The 13,030-nt window shown below is 38.4% G+C and overlaps 1 protein-coding gene across 2 annotated transcripts in view; it reads left to right on the forward strand.

The window, feature by feature from the left end:
* The window catches only part of LOC127455510 (kinase D-interacting substrate of 220 kDa-like), a 92,724-nt gene that overhangs the window by 13,279 nt on the left and 66,415 nt on the right, over positions 1 to 13,030 (forward strand). Inside the window, exons 5-16 of one of the 2 annotated variants that reach the window (XM_051723470.1) lie at positions 956 to 1,054; positions 1,571 to 1,672; positions 1,988 to 2,086; positions 4,700 to 4,897; positions 6,113 to 6,211; positions 6,452 to 6,550; positions 6,704 to 6,802; positions 6,933 to 7,110; positions 8,239 to 8,403; positions 9,043 to 9,222; positions 11,871 to 12,036; positions 12,449 to 12,600. In XM_051723470.1, the coding sequence (XP_051579430.1) occupies positions 956 to 1,054; positions 1,571 to 1,672; positions 1,988 to 2,086; positions 4,700 to 4,897; positions 6,113 to 6,211; positions 6,452 to 6,550; positions 6,704 to 6,802; positions 6,933 to 7,110; positions 8,239 to 8,403; positions 9,043 to 9,222; positions 11,871 to 12,036; positions 12,449 to 12,600 (1,636 nt within the window). The remainder of the gene's footprint in view (positions 1 to 955; positions 1,055 to 1,570; positions 1,673 to 1,987; positions 2,087 to 4,699; positions 4,898 to 6,112; positions 6,212 to 6,451; positions 6,551 to 6,703; positions 6,803 to 6,932; positions 7,111 to 8,238; positions 8,404 to 9,042; positions 9,223 to 11,870; positions 12,037 to 12,448; positions 12,601 to 13,030) is intronic. The other variant, XM_051723469.1, reaches the window with a different exon arrangement.

The raw sequence follows: 13,030 nt of genomic DNA on the forward strand, positions 1-13,030 counted from the left end.
GTCTTGATTTGGTGCCTACACAGGACTTTTAATTATAAACAAGCCCAAAATGGACTGGGGACTCTGTGGTTCCAGCTCACTCAAACATACAAGGGAAACAAAATATGCACTCTTACAATCATCTATAATGTATTGCAATAGAATCACTATAAAGTACACATTGTCAAATGGGCTAATAAATACTGTATGGGCATTAATAATATACAGTAGATCATCATTCATCAATAGTAGATCATCAGCGATCGCTTGTCAATTCTCATATGTCTTTTTATTTTTTAAAGAAAATTTTGCATTAATAATCATGAATTAGTCCATAAACAGTCAATCTGTTACAGTGCTCTTTATGTAAAAATAAATTACCAAATTAAGCTCTTTGTAGCCTATATATTCACCAGATGCAGGGTTTTGGACACAGAGGAACACAGAGGAATAAGAAAAATTAAAATAACACAACTATCATAGCTGATTTTTGCCAATAACCGATACTTCCAAAAAGCAACTATCGGCACCAATTAATCTGTAAAACCGATAGATCATTTGACCTCTAGTATGTACTGTATATGATGTCATGTGATCTTTAGTCCATGTCTCAAAACTTAGATCTCTCAAAACCGTTATAGACCGCAGTTTTAGTCATCAAAGGTGCATTCAAACGCATCAATGAGACCAGAACTGCTGTCTAGGTAGGCAGCTCGCTAGTTTTTAGACAGCGCTTATGTATATGAAATGTCTGCAGTTGCGTTTTTTTATAGACTACATTTATGGAAATGTTTTGGCTTCCCTGGTGTCGGTATCACAGAGCTTTTAATAACATATAAGGAAGCTTACAGACAGCCGGCACTTTGAGTCACTCCCTGACTTGAGGAAAATGTGTTTGTCAGCACAATCCTGTGTCTGTGAGATTTTTAATGCCTATCACATGGGAATATAATGACCTTGGCATGTTTGTGTTTAGGGGGGCTGGAGCGCTCTCATGTGGGCCGCTTATAAGGGTCGTGTGGAGGTGACACGTCTACTGCTGCAGAAAGGAGCAAACCCAAACATCACTGGACAGGTCTGCATAACTTGTCCTGTTCTGTCAACACCTTCATGCTTCAAACATTTATTGTTCATTAAAGACTGTTAAAGGTAAAGTGTGTGATTTCTGTGGCTCCAGTGGTACCAAACAGAATCGAAAAATGATGATTGTTTGCAAAAAGTTTTCCCAAACACATTGGTCAGCAAAGCAAATAAATCCTGCCCTAAATTCTTACAATTGGTTGAACCAATATTACTGTGTTTTGCTAGTCGGGATGCTTAAATGGAGTTTGGATAGTGACACTGAGCCACATTGTTTACATTTTTTCTGGATTACTTATGGTTATCTGTCCACATTAAGCTGGGATTGAAAATATAATTTTGACATTGAAAGAATGACACATTTCACCTTTACAAATGGTCAGATATGATGTTTGCCATGGGACCAATAACAGTCCATTAAGAGGTGTGGGTTAAAATGTGGCCCTGTATGATATTTCAGTTGGCATGTCTCATTTTTCTTTTTTGTTTAATTGATTTGCTTGTGTCCCAGCAGTACAGTGTTTACCCAATCATCTGGGCAGCAGGAAGAGGTCATGCAGAGATAGTTCAGCTGCTGATTCAGCATGGAGCCAAAGTCAACTGCTCTGACAAGGTGCCTTATCATTCCCATCTCCACAAACGCTGACTTGAGCTTTCACCAGATTCATAACACTGATGGTTAACTAAAAAGCCTGAGTCAACATTTTCCACACACTTTGAACTTCTGCATATATACTTCCAAAAAATACTTTGAACAATCACAGTTTACAAAAATGTAAAAATGCTAGATGTTAAACTGGGGAAATGAGTTCCCCACTTCGCCGCACAATAAATAAAGCAGAATCTTTAGTTTGACAAGCTTTTATTAAGTTTTCTCAAAAGTGTAATTGATTCTATGAAGCCATTTATTTTTTTCCTTCTTTGTCAGTATGGCACCACACCCCTGATCTGGGCTGCCAGGAAAGGCTATTATGACTGTGTGGTGCACCTTCTGGAGAATGGGGCCAATGTGGACCAGGAAGGAGCGGTATGCACTTGGTGTTTTGAAGTGAAATTGTAAAAATGGTTATAACAGCTATGTGCACTTTTCCTTAGTCTCACAGAGCCAGAGGTGATTATTGACATTTGAGTGCTTTGCTACACTCTTTAAATATCAAGGTTCCTGAAGGTTCTCTTCCAGTTAGAGCCAAAAAGAGTTTTTCCAGCCTGTTGCCATAAGAGAACACCTTTCCACAAAACTTTCCTAGTTTTTTTTTTAGAGAACTATTAACTGATACTTTAAAAATCCTAAATCCAATGCACTGAACTGTAAGAAGCTGTAATGTCAAGAACCAAGAACTTTTGAAATTCCCAATGAACCATATATTGTAGCCAACCCAAGAACCCAGCGGAAATGAGTGTAGTTAATAACACATTTATTTAAATAATATTGCTAACGCTTCACAATAAGGTTTCAGTAAGTTTAACATTAATGCATTGGGAAATTAACATTACGATTAATACATTCTATAAAAGTGTTGTTCATTGTTAGTTCATGTTAAAAATCTTATTAATTGATGTCAACAAAATACAACCTCATTGTAAAGTGTTATGAATATTAGTAACATTTTTAAGTAAATATGTCATAACCTTTTTTTACTCTCTTTTTTTTTTTACATTACCTAGTTAGCTAAATGTACTCTGATTTTACTTTTCTGTCAGTGTGCCAATAATCTGGAATTCTTCAGTGCTATGAGCGAGTGGGATGACTAGAAAGAAAGACCTCATTTATAAAGATGTTCGTAAAATTATCTTAAATGTGAATGTACAACAATTTCCTTAATGTTCCTCTGAAAGATTTATAAAACATCCGTACACACAAAAAAAATAATTCCCAAATGCATCCCACTTTATAAATCGCAAATAACCTTAAAACATGCACACGTGAACAAGCTGATTGACTCCGCCTACAGAACACCAACAAACATCCTAATATGGTGAGACAAAATACAATAAAAGCACATTCGTTCATTCGTTCATATCTAATGTTTTTGTGTGGTTGGCAAGGTTTTCAAAAAAAGTGAGTACACCTACTGGTGTCTGCCCATATAGTGCAGCCTATTTAACAACTCATCATCAGTTATTCATTTTCATTATCAATATTAAATCCATTATTTGACCGTGTTTAAAGTAAATCCACACCATTCTTTAACCAATGTCCATATTCTTGCTAAACCTTAATTCCAGAAAGAGGGGCTATAGAAAACACATCTGGGGCTACGTTGCAGTAGCCAAGGCCTAGTCATACCCCTGGGCTACATTCTAAATGCTTCTCTTCTGTGCTAAAATTAGTATTTTAGTGAGTGTGGTTAGAAATTCAACATGCTTCCACCTGCTCATGTACAGTACAAATAGGTGGAGCGAGTAACAGACACCGCTTGTTAAAGGGGCATTCAGTAGTTCTCTAGCATTAGCATTAGCATTGCTCTTCTTCGTGTACTTTAAGTACCGATACGACAGCGTTGGTAGATGCTGTACTGCCATCTAGCGATGTGGATAAGCATGATAGTCTCTGCTGCCCCCGCCAGCTTTGGAATATCATTTGCATCTGGAAAATGTCAGAGTTTGAGGTAATTTCTAAAGTTATTTATTACTACTATAATTTAATTGCTTTGCCTAAAAACAAACGTCAGAATTCAAGCAAATGGACTTCTAAGGTTTAGGACAGATTATTATTGTCCCTCGTATCAATAATCTTTGGAGACTTTTCACGTTATTTCTAACGACAGTTATTACCTTTTTTAGAGAACTGCTTAGCGTGAAAAACCTCAATTATCTAGCGATACAGAATATTATGGTAAAGGAAAGATTAGAATTGTTTTTATGATCAAATTTAGCATGTCCATGAATACTGTATTTGAAGAACTCGTTTGGTTTCCAAGCAAACCAACGTCATGGTATACTCAAAATCCACAACAATCGCTGTGCCAAGCTACTAAACGAATGAAGACTTTTCATAGAGGTGGAGGTAGATGGGCCCCCCTTATCAAATATTTCTGCATTGTGTATGCCGTAGATATGTTTACCCTTGTTTTTTGCCTTTGCCGGTATTTTTGTCTTGATTCGGACCTTTTTCGCTTTTTCGGCAGAACAGTTACCGAATCTCCTGTTGTCTCCACTTCTAAAGCAATAATAAGTATGTTCCATTGTATTGTTTTTGCTCTTCGCATCACCAAACAACACTGCACTAAGCATAGACACGTGTATCTACGTAGGCGGCAGCCAAGAGGATTTTCTTCTTCGACGTTTAGTGAAACACAGCGGGGCATGTCACTAACCCGCACCATGTATAATAAAAACACTTTTTATAGAAAACTATTATGAGTACAGTCTTCATCTCATGTGAGTGTACACCATTCAGATCACTCTTCACAAAAACACAATTCATTTGTTAATGTGTAAAACTTTTTAATTTAGCCCCAAATTACTGAATGCACCTTTAAAGTTTGCATGTTCTTGTTAGCTTTCACACCCCTTGACTTTTTAAGGGCTTGTTAAAACGGACATTTTTCTATTGCGTGAAGTGCGCTGATTATTTTGAAGTAAAATGAAATGTAGCATGAATACAGAATAATGTCCTAATATGATCTCCCTTTCTCAGAACTCAATGACGGCTCTGATAGTGGCTGTACGTGGTGGTTTCACTGAAGTGGTGAAAGAGCTACTGAAGAGAAATCCCAACATGAATATGACTGATAAAGACGGCAACACAGCACTGATGATCGCTGCCATAGAAGGCTGGACTGAGATCGTACAGGACTTACTGGACGCTGGCACATATGTCAACATCCCTGATCGGGTAAACCTGAAAATTAACTAAGTAATAGTTTGTGGTACAATAAATATACTGTATTTGTAAATAATATATATATATATATATATATATATATATATATATATATATATATATATATATATATATATATACATACACACACACACCGATGAGCCAAAACATTATGACCACCTGCCTAATATGCTGTTGGTCCTCCGCGTGCCGCCAAAACAGCGCTGACCCACCGAGGCATGGACTCTACAAGACCCCTGAAGTTGTCCTGTGGTATCTGGCACCACATTAGCAGCAGATCCTTCAAGTCCTGTAAGTTGAAAGTGGAGCCGCTGTGGATCGGACTTGTTGGTCCAGCACATCCCACAGATGCTTAATCGGGTTGAGAGGCCAGGGCAACACCTTGAACTCTTCATCATGTTCCTCATACCATTTCTGAACAATATGTTCAGTGTGGGAGGGCGCACTATCCTGCTGAAAGAGGCCACTGTCATCAGGGAATACCATTGCCATGAAGGAGTGTACCTGGTCTGCAATGGTGTTTAGGTATTGTAGGTGACATGTCAAATTGACATCCATATGAATGGCTGGACCCAGGGTTTCCCAGCAGAACATTGCCCAGAGCATCACACTCCCTCCACCGGCTTGTTGTCTTCCCACAGTGCATCCTGGTGCCATAACTTACCCATGTAAACGGCAGACACATACATGGCCGTCCACGTGATGTAAAAGTAAACTGGTCTCATCGGACCAGGCAACCTTCTTCTACTGCTCGATGAGCCTTGGGCACCCAACAACCTGTCTCCAGTTTGTGGTTTGTCTCTCCTTGGACCACTGTCGGTAGGTACTCGCCACTGCTGACCGGGAGCACACCACAAGCCTTGCCGTTTCAGAGATGCCAAAACAATTTGGTACTTGCCAAAGTTGCTCAAGTCTTTACTCCTGCCCATTTCTCCTGCATTCAACACATTGACTACGAGAATTTATTGTTCGCTTACCTTCTAATCTTCCCAGATCTTGACATGTGGCCTTGTCAGGAGATGAGCAACGTTATTCGCTTCACCTATGAGTGGTCATAATGTTTTGGCTCATCAGTGTATATACACTATGGTATATAAAAATACATACAGTACCATAAACTTTATATACAGTAAATATATCACAGTATATAAATATACAGTATTTTTGAATAGCTTAGTAAACGTGTGTGTATTTTGACTGTTTTAGAGTGGTGACACTGTACTTATCGGTGCTGTCAGAGGAGGCCATGTGGAGATTGTCCGAGCTTTGCTTAATAAATATGCTGATATTGATGTCACAGGCCAGGTAACTGCCAACCCCGCCCCCTTAGAACCACCTTCACCACACTTCCTCTCTATCTCAGTCTATCTCCATCAGCACACTTTTCAAGGAACTAATCTAGAGATAATATACTCTTTATTTTGATGCCATTGTCACCTCTTATAAGAAACTGTTTTTGATTATATTATGAATCCTCATATGATTGAGGAAGTAGATGTTGTCATACACCCAAGTCATTTGATTCTCTATGTCTCTTTAATATAGGACGGTAAGACTGCCCTGTACTGGGCTGTAGAGAAAGGCAATGCAACCATGGTACGAGACATTCTGCAATGCAACCCTGATACTGAGGCCTACACTAAGGTAAACACAAAAAACATGACCTTCACTGGATAATGCAGAGTAACTCTCTATAAATGTATAAATTTGATAGTAATAATCAATTTATAGTAATTAAAGCCATAAACCCTCCAGTTAATTTATGTCCATGTGCTACTAAATGTCTTTACATGTCAGGATGCAGAAACCCCTCTCATAAAAGCCACTAAGATGAGAAACATTGAAATTGTGGAGCTGCTTCTGGACAAAGGTGCCAAGGTGTCAGCAGTGGACAAGGTATATATATTTTTTTCTACACTATTTTGAATCCTAAAACTCTTACTCAGCTTAATCAGATTTGTGCATGATATTCTTTAGAGAATATTTAAAACATATTCTGTCTAAAATTTGAATATTGTCTTCTCAGAAAGGAGATACAGCCTTGCATATTGCCATTCGTGGAAGAAGCCGTAAGCTTGCTGAGCTGCTCTTAAGGAACCCTAAAGATGGCCGCCTGCTCTACCGACCAAACAAAGAGGGCGAGACTCCTTACAACATTGACTGCACCCACCAGAAAAGCATCCTCACCCAGATATTTGGAGCCAGTGAGTGTTTCATCTTTGAACAAATCAATGACTCACCCAGGGCGTAAAGGGATAGTCCAAAATTGAAAAAAATCTCATCATTTACTCACCCTCATGCCATCCCAGATGTGTATGACTTTCTTTCTTCTCTGGAACACAAACGATTTTTTAGAAGAACATCTCTGCTCTGTAGGTCCATACAATGCAAGTTAATGGGGTACAAAACTTTGAAGCTCCAAAAAGCATATCAAGGCAGCATAAAAGTAATCCATAAGACTCCAGTGTTTTAATTCATGTCTTCTGAAGCAATCCAATTTGTTTTGGGTGAGAACCGACCAAAATATATGACCTTTTTCACTATTTATCTTGACATAAGCAGTGTTCTTGGCAAACAGCATGCGCTAGGAAGTGTAGTCGAGCTTGAAATCATGATCGCCGAGGAGACTGTAGGTGTCAAGATTTAAACTGAAAAATGAGTTACATTTTGGTCTTATGAAGTTATTGTTTGGTGAAAAAGGATTTATTGTTTTGTGATTCATGAGCTGTGGAAAAGCAGAGCGAGTGGAGGTTGTATCTGAAAAGGTGTGTTTGCTGAAGAGAAAATTGTCACTGGCGCTTTCCGCCACCGATAACAGGCGCAACGAGCACACGCTGGCATCGCCTCATAAAGCATACAAATTTAATGGAAACTCCTGCTTAAAGCAGTAGTTCACCAAAAAATGAAACGGATCAATATTTAAGTCCTTTTTTACTTTTGGCAATTAACATTCTTTGTACATATCGCCACCTACTGGGTGGAAAGGAGAATTTATAGTGAAAAAGGACTTAAATATTTATCTGTTTCTCACCCACATCTAGACCTAGGCAAAAAGTGGTGGGGACATGTCCCACCCATCCTCACCATAAATGACACCTAAGCGCACCATATTCAGATGATTGGTCAAAATTGTTTTTTAAATGACCATTTCTTAACATTTTACCTTCGGTTCCCCTGCAATGTTGAATATTTGGTTACATTATTGGACCATATTTACACATTTTATGGATACTCACTAAATATTCCTGTAAATTTTGTCTGAAAACTGAAAACATACATTGGGACTTAAATTGGGAAAGTTTGGATTTATTTCTGTCTGTCTTCTTCCCTAGAGCACCTGTCTCCCTCTGAGTGTGATGGGGACATGCTGGGATATGACCTGTACAGCAGTGCTCTGGCTGACATCCTCAGCGAGCCCACCATGCAGCCGCCCATCTGTGTGGGGCTCTATGCCCAGTGGGGCAGCGGCAAGTCCTTCCTGCTGAAGAAACTGGAGGGTACGAGCCAGAAATCACTATTCTAAGGGTGCTTCTCATTTCTGAAAATGTGCATCCTTGTTTCCTTTCCTTGCTGTCTTCCATTTCGTCCTTGCTCCTCCCTCTTAGGAAATGAGGAAAGGACATGAGGATGGAGGAATCGAAGCAAGATGTATTTGAAAAATGGAATGTCCTGCTCACTCGAGCGTCACTTCAGAGCACCATCTCTGCGCAGCTCCATTACCTCGGAGTGCTTGCCGTTATGTTGTTGAAACTTGATAAATTTATATTTTCATAATAAATCCTAATAATTCAAGATGCACTGTTGAAGTATGTGAGAATTATGGTTTATTTAAACTGCAAAAGTGAAACATTAATTCAAATGTTGCGTCAGATGTGAAGGGGGAGGAGAGTTTATGCGTGCGTCAGGTGCTTTGACAATCCACCAGTTCCACTTTTGCATCCTCGCTCAAGCACCCTCGGTAAGCTTCCTCTGTCCTCCGTCCTTACCTCCTTCATTATGATGGAGTTTGATCAGTTTCCGGGTCACTGGCTGGAGGACGGAGGAGCGAGGAAATGAAAGATCACTAAGTGACCTAAGATCTGGAGGTCCATCATAACCATGAATTTGATCTGTTTGTGTTTCATTCTTTTCATCAGATGAGATGAAGACATTTGCAGGGCAGCAGGTGGAGCCGTTGTTCCAGTTCTCGTGGTTGGTGGTGTTTTTGACTTTGCTGCTGTGTGGATCTGTGGCTCTGGTCCTGGGCTTCACTGTTGACCCAAAGCTGGCCATCGCTGTGGCCCTCAGCCTGCTCGCCCTGATGTACATCTTTTTTGGTGAGACGGAGACTTCATTCATGACATTTTAAGAGAAATTACATTTTTACTCCTCCCCTTTCAAAAAAAGTACTGATGGCATCAGATGGTAATACATTGATAGATGCAAAGATTCTGAATGATTACCATATTCATGTACCATGGTATTTACGTTGTACACAAAGGAACTTTACATTTGCATTTAATCATTTAGCAGACATTTTTTTCCCCCAAAGCAACATACGAATGAGGAAATACTCAAGCAATTTATAACACATTAGCCAACTATGTTAATAGTGTCCCAATACTTCAAAGAATACCATGGTAATCAATCAGTAAGAGTACCATTGCGCTTTTTGGTACTTTTTTTGGTTTTCGTATCTATAATGTTTATTATAAACCCTTTGCAGATCAAATGTAAAAACCATGGTGGAAGCACTGTACAACCCACAATAAATAATGGCAATCGTAAATGGCTCTAGTGTGTTGTATAAATATAGGGGATTGTTTACAAAAGAATGCAGCTAATGGATAAATGTAAGATATTACATGAGTGTCTAGTACCTACAGTATAAAGTAACTAATTGTGTTGAGGTAGAGAAAAATAAGTATATAGTCAGGGGTTTGGGTAGCAAAAGTGTTGGACAGTTATTGAGTAATCTGACTAGTTGCTGAAATAAACAGTTTTTTGGCCACATCCACCCTAATCCGTTTTCAGTTTCCTAACGTCAACGTTTTCCAAAGTATGCAGTTATGGAGAGTATTTTCGAAACTCTTTTTTTCGGTGGAAGAAACCAGCATTCTAGTGTGAATGAGAGGCGTAAACATTGCAAAATCAATGCATTTCAAATGAAAACATATTAGTGTGGACGTGGCCTTAAAGGGATAGTTCACACAAAAATGAAAATTATCTCATCATTTACTCACCCTCATGCCATCCCAGATGTGTATGACTTTCTTTCCTCTGCTGAACACAAAGATTTTAAGAAGAATATTTCAGCTCTGTAGGTCCATACAATGCAAGTGAATGGTGACCAGATCTTTGAAGGTCCAAAGAGCATATAAAGGCAGCATAAAAGTAATCCATAATACTCCAGTGGTTTAATCTAATCTTCAAAAGCGATATGTTACATGTGGGTGAGAAACAGATCAATATTTAAGTCCTTTTTTACTATAAATCTCTACTTTCACATTCTTCTTCATTTGTGTTTGGCAATTTCGTATTCTCTTTGCATTTCTCCACCTACTGGGCAGGGAGGAGATTTAACCACAGGAGTCGTATGGATTACTTTTATGCTTCCTTTATGTTATTTTTGGACCTTCAGTATTCTGGTCACCATTCACTTGGACTTGTACAACTGCTCCAGCCTCATTGTAAGCAAAGACCGCGATGTGCTTTGTGAGTTTGTTGGCTGGTTATATAGTAACATGGTCAGTTAGATCATCGTTCAGTTCTCCAGTCAGTGGAAAAGCAGTTGGATTTGGTATTGAGATCACTTCTCAGTTTCCCCGGCTGAACACCCATTCTGGTGGGATTGCTGGTCTGAAATGTAAACTAAAGCCTAATGGCTATTTTCGACAGTTCCCCCCTCAAATTTATGTTGTAGTAGGAAATATGTCAACTGGCCAAAAAAACCTGTGCTCGTCAAGGCAGTTCACAGGAACTTTATTCTGGTGGTTTTTTAACTTGAATATCCCATCAACCTTTCATAAACAAATTATATGGGTATAAACAAACAATGGAACAGGTGAGAGGAATTATTTTCAGTCCTGTACAAAAATCTAAATTAATCTCCCTGTGAATTCTTCCTATGCATAGATTATGGCTGTTATGTTAAATGAACACTGTTAAATTTGAGCAATTAAATTATAGTAGTAATAAATAATTTTAGATATCACCTCAAATTCCGATATTTTCCAGATGCAAATGGTATTCCAAAGCTGGTGGGGGCAGCAGAGACAATCATGCTTATCCACATCGATAGATGGCAGTACAGCGTCTAACACCACTGTCGTACCTGTACTTAAAGTTCACAAAGAAGAGCAATGCTAATGCTAGCTAGAGAACTATTGAGTGCCCCTTTAATGTGAGCATGGTAAAAAAATATATTTGATTACTTGACAAATGGAAACTAAAAAAAAAAAACAATCAATGTATAACAAGAGTATTACCAGTGTTAAATGCACTGAACACCATAGTAATGACATACTGTATACATTCTAGGTGTAGTAATGCAAATTCTCTATTAAAATTTAAAAAAATATTCAACTAAATGTTAAAAAAAGTCACATTGTCAAAGACACCTTAATGGAGGAATACCTAGAGGGGCAAACAGTAGATGGCTGTGCAATTTTTGACCACATGCATTCTAGGTTTTTCACTGGTGATTCATAAATTACTACGTTTTATATCCTGAATATGTGGTTATGTTCTTGATTACTAAAATGTGCTGAACTGTTATATATTTGTCCACCAGAGCGCAGCATTGCACTTCAGAATCCCATGTAATGATTGAGTTATTTTCTGTTCTACTTTCATCATATTTTACACTCAAACACTTTTTTGACGTCAAAAAGTGACCTTGTCTCATCTCAGTCTTGTTTTGTGTGTGTGTGTGTGTGTGTGTGTGTGTGTGTGTGTGTGTGTGTGTGTGTGTGTGTGTTTACAGTTTTGGTGTACTTTGGTGGAAGGAAAGGAGGGGAGGGTTGGAGCTGGGCCTGGGTCCTCAGTACCAGACTGGCCCGTCACATCGGCTACCTGGAGCTGCTGCTCAAACTCATGTTCGTCAATCCCCCTGAGCTTCCGGAACAAACCACCAAAGCCTTGCCCGTCAGGTAGAGCTCTCTGAATAGAGCTAAATTCACCTGCTAACCAAAGTCCTCCATCTATTGCAAAAGTTTCCTTGTGTTAGGATTCATATCCTAGTTTAAAGAAAATGTTTCATCTCAATACATTTATAAGTAACACAGACATCTGTTTGTGTCCCACACATATGCTTTACAGAATTCAGGTGTACAAGATGTTCTTTGCAAAGTCAGTAAATGGGAAATTCAGTTAATTTGCTCTGTGTAAAGATTCAGTTTATCCATTTAAAAGAGACAAACTTTGCTTAATGATTTGGAGGTAGGATAAAGAGATGTTGTGAATATTCTTTTCACATCTTAGATTACCTATGCATTCTGTTAAAACACGCACATGTGTGATGATCACTTTCAGTCAGTCTTTTTTTGTTCTCCATCTGTCCAGGTTTCTGTTCACAGACTATAACCGTCTGTCGAGTGTGGGAGGGGAGACATCCATGGCAGAAATGATAGCCACACTGTCCGATGCTTGTGAGAGAGAATTCGGCTTCTTAGCCACCAGACTCTTCAGAGTCTTCAAAAATGATGAAAATCAAGGTATGTCTCTAGAATGTACAAAAAGAATATTGAAACTGTTAAAGATTTTTTTTTTGTTTTTTGTTTTTTTTTTTTTTTTTTTACTTTTATGTTCAGAAATGTATATGCAACGGCCCTTTTTTAAAAAATATTTTGACTTGCCCCTCCTTGCCCCTATTTTTATGATTATTATATTTATAAATTATTACTTAATTAACAATACTAATCACAATATACAATTTTCCACCAAGTAATATACAGTAGATCCTTGGCGTAACTATACGCAGTTTATGGTTTCCAAGCAACTTATTAATAAAGAATTCAGTTGGTGTGCAGTCACAGTTGTGTGTGTATATTGGCTATTTTATTACTTTAAACATGGCTCATCCAATCAGATTTTAGAGCCGGAACTGTTTTAAAACATAATTTGGTTTCTTACCGTGTAAACTCA

Source organism: Myxocyprinus asiaticus, chromosome 17 (genome assembly GCF_019703515.2).
Source record: "Myxocyprinus asiaticus isolate MX2 ecotype Aquarium Trade chromosome 17, UBuf_Myxa_2, whole genome shotgun sequence".
Taxonomy (NCBI): domain Eukaryota; kingdom Metazoa; phylum Chordata; class Actinopteri; order Cypriniformes; family Catostomidae; genus Myxocyprinus; species Myxocyprinus asiaticus.